Here is an 8,340-nt window from a genome sequence, read left to right as displayed (position 1 = left end):
GAGAGACTTGTGTTCGAGAACCAAAAAGGGATGAATGAAAAGACTGTCGGGCAGTAGTGAGGGCCTGGTTGAAATAACATGAATTTGTGTCTTCCTTCAAGGCTCGGCTGTGGGGCCACCTCTTTCAGGAAGTCTGCCTGATCCTCCCCAATGCTGACCTGTTCAAATGACCTCATATTTAATTCTCTTTGTACAGGTCCATCACCTTGAGGGCAGGGCCTGCTTTGGTGTGTTTGGGGATCCTTGGTGCCAGGCAGAGCCAGCCTTAAGCGCACTTGGCTAAGATGAATCGTCACCACACCAAGACTTGGTAGAGGGACAAGTTTAAGCTGTAACCCAAGAAATGGGGGCAGGGATACTAAGGGGAGCTGGGGGAAGAGGGAGACAGAGACAAAAAGACCCCCAAAGAGGCAGAGACACAGACAGTGAAGAGTGAACCTCCTCTTCTAGGAGCAGGGCCCGGGCCAGGGATCTGGGCCCCAACCCAACACCTTCCTCTTGGCCTGTTCTCTGAGCTATCAGGTAAGGAATTCTACGGATCCAGCCGTGAGATGCCACAGCACATACAGCCACCCCCAACACACCCTGCCTCATATTCTGCCGCCCCTCTACACACGCCCAAACACCCCCACACTGGCCAGGGAAGGACCTGGCACAAGAGCTCAGCTTGGTCCCTTCTCTCCCTCGGGCAGGCCCAGGGTCTGGTCTAGACTGTCCACAGCACTCCCTTCCCTGTGCTTCTGTGCCTTCCATCCCTGTCCCATCTCCTTCCCTGTGGCTCTTAGATCTGCTGTTAGTGGGGAGAATCCCTTTACCAGTGCTGATGGGTGGCCACAGAGTGCCAGGGCTGAGTTCTTCGCACCTTGTATCTTTGCATCCCCAGCTCCTGACTGATTGGGACATGGGGGAGGTCACAAAACTGGCCTGGGGTCACCCAGACAATGGAACTAAGGCTCAGGCCTTTCTGTCCATGAGGTGCGCGCAGTCACCACGCTGCCCGGCCCCAAGGCTGAGGGGCTGGAGGCCGTCAAATGCTTTAAAAAGACCCAACACCCCAAGAGGAGAAGCAGCCTGGAGTTTCATGAGCACACCAAGACCCGTCCTAAGGGCCTGAGAAGGGAGGTGACTGAGCCAAGGTGCTTCTGTGTCCTCATGAGCATCAGAACCTGGGGCTGGAACCTGAGTCTCCCAACTCCCAACCCCGTCCAGGATGATGGCCACACGGCCAAGGCTCACCTGAAGGGTCTGGAGACAAAGTGCCCTGAAGCTGCTGCTGGTGCTGCCAGCCACGATGCTCAGGATGGAGCTCACGGCCACCGGGATGGAGGCCTGCACCTTCTGTTGGGACTAAAGAGGATGGCAAGAGAGAAAAGGAGGTGCCTGGCACCAGCCCGCCAGGCCTGTCTGTTCTGGGGCCTCCCTGAGCCCAGCATATCTTGGGGTACATAAAGGAGCCATCTGGTCAGCACGGAGTGTCATGGGCTCAGACCGGGAACGGACTCCTAGATGGAGACTGCCCAAAGCACTGGGGAACTGGATGAGGAAAGACTCCTGATGTCCAGGGACAGACAGAGTGGGTCAGTGGGGCTCCCCAGAGGGTCTCTGAGCCCTGAAAGGTACCAATTAAGCAAGAGGAGATGGAGGAATTGGGTGAATGGACCAAACTGGTGCTGATGAACAGAAGGAAAGAAGAAAATGAAACAGACACAAGGCATCTCCCTGGGGAGGGGCTGGTGGGGGCGCGCACAGGTACCCACGTGTACAGTGCGTATGGATTGTGTATAATGTGCACGTGTGTGTGCACATACGTGAGTGTTTGGTATGGACATGTGCATGTTCAGATGACCGGGTCCTTGGCTTAAGACTAGGCTCCTTCTCCCAGTGAAATCCAAGGCGGGTGGGGAGGGTAGGAGGCTGGTGTACCTCGGCTCATCTCTCCTGGCCAGTGGTGGCACAGCGACAGGGAGTGGAGCCAGGCCCGCCTCTCCTCCTTACCTTGACCAGGCCACAGTGCTGCCCCAAGGCCTGGTCCACAGCCATGTGGACGGCAGCCCGCACCAGGCTGTGGTTCTGGAGCAGGATGCTGTTGAGCTGGGTCAGAAGCTGAGCCTGCATCCCTAAAGGGAGAGATGGGGTGAGCACTGAGGCCCCAGTCACTTCTTCACAAATGTTTTCAGGCTTTCCACTACCTTTGGTTAATGTCCATCATTTTCCAATGCCCTGTGCCCCCCCCTCCGCCACTAAAGCAGGACAATGAAGTGAGCGAACCCCCACGGACGTGAGGTCTGACACTCTCCACACCATCCCATGCCATGGCGCCTGGATGGATGGGTCCGATCTGGTGGAGCTGGGCTGAATTTACTTGCCTGCAGGCTTGTGCAGATCACGTTGCTGCTTCTGCCCTGTACATTGGGCCTAATCGAGGCCTCGGTGGGCTGTATCTGTGGTTTCTTACAATGCAATGGCAAGCACCCTATGACTTTCACGTGCCCCATTTTGTTCAGCCATTCCCCGACTAGCAGACATCTCCCTTTACTTCTGATCCTTTGGTGGAAAGGGAGGACGTAGCCTTCTGATAGCCTCTCAGGAACACTTTACAATCTTACCAGACTGACCCTCAATGACCCTATGAGGCAGGTGCTATTATTATCCCCATTTTAAAGTAGAGGAAAAAATTAAATGAAACCCCAATGTCTTGTTCAGGGTCCCACTGCTAGTGAATGTCTGAGGCCAAATTTGAACTCAGGTTTTCCTTCCCAGGGCAGCCAAGTAAGTGGTACAGTGAATAAGTGCAAGGCCTAAAGTCACAAAGAGTCATTCATCTTCCTGAATTCAAATATAGCCCAAGCATTTCCTAGCTGTGTGACCCTGGGCATGTCATTTTACCCTGTTTACTTCAGTTTCCTTATCTATAAGATGAGTTGGAGAAAGAAATAGCTCTAGTATTTTTGCCAAGAAAACCCCAAATGGGGTCACAAAGAGTCAGACATGACTGAAATGACTGAACAACAAAACCTATGATGTACCAGGCACTGAGCTAAGCCTTAGAGAAACAAGGAAAGGCAAAAAACAAACAGTCCTTGTTCTCAAGGAGCTCACAGTCTAGGGAGCAAAAAGGTCAAATGGCTATGGACAAACCAGAAATATGCGCAGCGAATTGGAGATAATCAGCAGAGGGAAGCACCAGGATTAAGAAGGACCCAAAAGGCTTCTTGTAGAAAGTGAAATTTTAGTTGGGACTTAAAGAAAGCCAGGGAGGAGTCCAGGAGGCAGAGATGAATAGGCAGCAATTATACCTGAAAAAAAAAATAACAGCAAGATCCCAGAGAATACAATCCGAAATCAAAAAAAAACAAAACACCCCTATATTCACTCCAGAAGTGCACAGATACTGGCCCTAATTCAGAAAGTGTGACTGTAAACAAAAAATATTCCCCCGATAAAAAGCTAGTCTGGTGCCAAGGATAGCCAGAATAGCTAGAAAGAGAGGATAACTTCAAAATATTTACAAGCTAGTGTGATCCTGGGCAAGTGATTTAACTGTGATTGCCTAGCCTTGTCACTTTTCTGTCTTAGAACTGATATTAAAGTCCCCAAACTAATAGAAATAATGAACAACTTCAGCAAAGTCACAGGATACAAAATAAACCCACATAAATATCACCATTTCTATTCACAACCAAAAAAGTCCAACTGCAAGAAATAGAAAAGGAATTTCCATTCCAAATAACTCAGACAATATAAAATACCTGGGAATATACCTAACAAAATAAATACAGTAACTATACAAACACAATTATAAAACACTCTTCACACAAATAAAGTCAGACCTAAATAATTGGAAAAAACATTCATTGCCCATGGATAGGCTGAGCCACTATAGTGAAAACAACAATCCTACCTAAGTTAATTTACCTATTCAGTGCTGTAACAACCTAACATAACAAATTATCCAAAAATTATTTCATAGAACTAGAAAAAATAACAACAAAGTTCATCTGGAAGAACAAAGGGCCAAGAATATTAAGTAAATTAACGAAAAAAATGTGAAGGAAGGAGACCTGGATGTACCAGATCTCAAACTATTCTACAAAGCAATAATCATCAAAACAATCTAGTACTGGATAAGAAATAGAGCACTGGATCAATGGAATAGATTATATAATCAAAATATGGCAGTTAATGTCCATTGCAACTTAGTGATCAGTAAACCCAAAGATCCAAACTTTGGGGGGGAAAACTCACTTTTTGACAAAAATTGCTAGGAAAACTGTAAAGGAGCAAGGCAGAAATTAGACGTGGACCAACATCTCATATTATACACCAGGATAAAGTCAAAATGGATACTTGATCTAGAAATAAAGGGTGGCACAATAAACAAGTTAAGGGAACATGGAAAAGTTTACCTATCAGACTTATGAATAAGGGAAGAATTTATGAACAAACAAGATAAAGAGGACACCAGAAAAAATTAAATGGGTAATTTTTATTACCTTAAATTAAAAAGTCTTTGTATAAACAAAGCTAATGCAACCAACATTAGAAGGGAAATGACAAATTTTGGGGAAAAATTTATAGCACGTATCTCTGGCAAAAGCCTCATTTATCAACTATATAGACAACTAAGAGAAATTGATAAAAAATATCAAGCATATCCCAGTTGAAAAAATGGTCAAAAGTAGTTCTCAAAGGAAGAAATTAAAACTATCCATAGCCATAAGAAAATATGCTCCAAATCACTATTGATTAGAAAAATGCAAATTAAAATAATTCAAAATAAAATAAAAATAATTAAAACAAATTAAAATAATAATATCACCTCACATGTTGGCTAATATGACCAAAAATGAAAATGACAAAAGTTGGAGGGGATGTGGGAAAATTGGGACACTAATACACTGCTGGTGGAACTGTGAATCTGTTACAACCATTCTGGAGAGCAATATGGAAGAATCAAGCTCAAAGGACTACAAAACTATGTATATCCTTTGACCTAGCAATATCACTACTGGATCTATATCCCAAAGAGATTGGAAAAGAACCTATTTGTATCAAATATCAAACATATCAAAAATATCAAAATATTTTTAGCAGCTCTTTCCGTAATGGCAAAGAATTGGAAACTGAGGGGGTTGTTCATCACGTGGAGAATGGATGAACAAGTTGTAGTATATGGTTGTAATGGAATACTATTGTGCTATAAGGAATGATGAACAGGACGAGTTCAGAAAAAATCTGAAAAAACTTATATGAACTGATGTGAAGTGAGTAGAACCAGGAGAACATTGTACAAAATAACAGCAATATTTTGTGATGATCAACTATGAATGACTTATTTTTCTCATCAATACAATGGGCCAAGTCAACTCCAAAGGGCTCATGTTAAAAAATGTTATCCACTCCCAGAGAAAGAACTGATGGAGTCTAAATGCAGATGAAAGCATACTATTTTTCACGTTATTTTCTTCATGTTTTTTTTTAAAGTGTCTTTTTCTACAACATGACTAATATGGAAATATAATTTGAATAACTGCACATGTGTAATCTATTTCAAATTGCTTACTATCTCAGGAAATGGGAGAAAAGGGAGAGTATCTCAAAATTTTAGAAGACAAATGTTAAAAATTATTTTTGCATGTAATTGGTAAAGAATAAAATATTATTGGAAAAAGAACATGAATATTAAACATATATGCCCCAAATAGCACAGAATCTAAGTTCTTAAAGGAAAAGTTAAGTGAATTACAGTGAGAAATAAATAGTAAAACTATCATAGTGAGAACAACTATTATAATTTTACCCCTCTTGGACCTAGATAAATCTAACCAAAAATTAAGCAAGGGGGAAATGAAATAACAAAATAGATATGATATACCTTTAGAGAATGCTGAATGGGAATAGAAAAGAGTATATCTATTTCTCAGCTATGCATGGCTCCTTCACAGAAACTGACCATGTATTAGAGTATAAGAAATCTTACAAATGCAAAGAAGTAAATCTCTCTTTTATTGACTGCAATGAAATAAAAATCACATTTAATTAAGGGCCTTTTAAGCAAATATTAGAAATTAACTAGAAATGAAGTAACAATCCTAAAAAAATGGGTGGACCAAAGAACAAATTATAGAAAGAATAATTTCATCAGGTATTATGAGAATCATTAAGCAACATACTAAAACTTGCGTGACATAGCCAAAGCAGTCCTTGTGAAGAAGAAAATGTCTAAACTTTTTTCAAAAAAAGCAGATCAATGAACTAGGCATGCAGCAACTAAAAAAAAACAACCTAGAAAAATCCACAAATTAAAAATTCCTAACAAAACACCAAAATAGAAATCCTGAAAACCAAAGCAGGTAAACAAAATCTAAAGTTAAAAAAATTATGAACAATTAAATAAAACTAGCAGCTGTTTTTTAAAGCAAAACAATAAAATAAACATTAATTTGACTTTTTCAAAACAAAAAAATCAAATTAACAGTATTAAAAATAAAAAAAATGAATTCACAACCCCTGAAGAAGAAATAGTAGCAGTTATTAGAAGACCTTTCACTCAACTACAGGCCAATAAAATTAATGATCTAAATGAACTAGATGAATACTTACAAACCTATGTTAGAAAAAGAAATTGAACAAGCTATAAATGAACTCTCAAAGGAAAAAACCAGAAGTAGTCAGATTTACAAATTCTCATTTGTTGTTGGGGTCAGTCAATTGTGTCAAACTCTTCATGACCTTGTAGACAATGGCATGCCAATGCTGTCCTTGGGGGATTTCTTGGCCAAGATACTAAACAGATTCTACCAAACATTTAAAGAATAACTAATTCTGAAACTATAGAAACTGTTTGGGGAAAAAAAAAAGTAAACAAGGAGCCCTACCAAATTCCTTCTCTGACACAATCTTAAAATTTTTATTTAAAATTTTTATTTCCATGTCCTAAATTTCTCCTTCCCTCCAGTCCTTCCTCCACCCATTGAGAAGTTAAGAAATACGATACCCATTATACATATTAAGTAATGCAAAACAAACTTCCATATTATCTTATGAAGGAAAATAAAAGGAAGAAAAATAAGGAAACTGAAAGAAAATAACCATTCTCATCATTTCTCTCTCTGGATGTAGCTACTCTTTTTCTTTTTCTTTTTTTTTTTAAGCCCTCACCTTCAGTCTTAGAATCAATACTGTGTATTGGTTCCAAGGCAGAAGAGTGGTCAGGGTGGGCAATGGGGGTGAAGTGACTTGCCCAGGGTCACACAGCTGGGAAGTGTCTGAGGCCACATTCGAACCCAGGACCTCCCATCTCTAGGCCTGGCTCTAAATCCACTGAGCCACCTAGCTGCCCAGCTACCCTTTTTCATCATGAGTCCTTTGGAATTATTGTAGATCATGGTCCTGAATAGCTAAGTCCTTCACAGTTGATTATAATACTGCTGTTACTGTGTACAATATTCTATTTCTGCTCATTCCATTTTGCATTACCTCATTTAAGTTTTCCTAAAACCACCCCCTTCATCATTTCTTACAACACAATAGTTTTCCATCATAATCATATATCACAGCTTATTCTGTTATTCCCCCAATGACAGGCATCCCCCTCAGTTTCCAAATCTTTACTACCATTAAAAGAACTACTGTAAATATTTTTGTATACGTGGATCCTTTTCCTTTTCCTTTTATCTTTTTTGGAATACAGTTTTATAGCCCACAAATATAGTCTTTTTTTAAAAAATTACACATGGGAAAATTTTCAACAATTGTTTTCTGACATTTTCCAGTCCTAATTCTCTCCTTCTTCCTCTCCCCACTCCCAGGATGGTAAATAATATGATATAGGTTATACCAGTGTTGTCATGCACTACACAAATATAGTCTTATTATCTAAACAGTGATGGGCAAACTACAGCCCCAGGGTCAGATGCGGCCCCCTGGTTCTATCTGGCTGTGAGACATTATTCCTAATCTGACGAATACAGTGAATAGGATACAGTACAATGAAACTTCGAAAGAGCTGCCTTAGAAACAGACTGACAGGTGAGCATTTCCTTTCCTTTGGCCCCCTCTTTAAAAAGTTTGCCCATCACTGATCTAAACCAAGGAGAGTCTTTTTAAATAAAATATTAGCAAGGAGACTAAAGCAATATATCACAAAATTCATATAACATGAGTAGTATTTGTAATCATTTGTATCAGGAATTCAGGGCTGGTTCAATATTGGGAAAAATTATGAATATAATTGACCACATTAATAACAAAACCCCTAACAAAATCATGTAATTATTTCAATAGATGCAGAAAAAGGTTTTGACAAAATACAAATTCCTGTTAAAAACTTCAGGAAGC

General features: G+C 40.8%; 1 protein-coding gene across 1 annotated transcript in view; it reads right to left on the bottom strand.

Annotated features, from left to right (window-relative positions):
• Positions 1–954: 954 nt before the first annotated feature.
• C6H11orf80 (chromosome 6 C11orf80 homolog) overlaps positions 955–8,340 on the bottom strand; it is an 84,891-nt gene continuing 77,505 nt past the window's right edge. The window contains exons 11-12 of the mRNA XM_044682043.1: positions 1,996–2,117; positions 955–1,347 (exon numbers count right to left, since the gene is read on the bottom strand). Coding sequence (XP_044537978.1) covers positions 955–1,347; positions 1,996–2,117 — 515 coding nt within the window. The remainder of the gene's footprint in view (positions 1,348–1,995; positions 2,118–8,340) is intronic.

This window comes from Gracilinanus agilis, chromosome 6 (assembly GCF_016433145.1).
Source record: "Gracilinanus agilis isolate LMUSP501 chromosome 6, AgileGrace, whole genome shotgun sequence".
Lineage (NCBI taxonomy): Eukaryota > Metazoa > Chordata > Mammalia > Didelphimorphia > Didelphidae > Gracilinanus > Gracilinanus agilis.
Note: the sequence above shows the minus strand (reverse complement) of the source record. Positions and strands in the feature narration are given on the sequence as shown.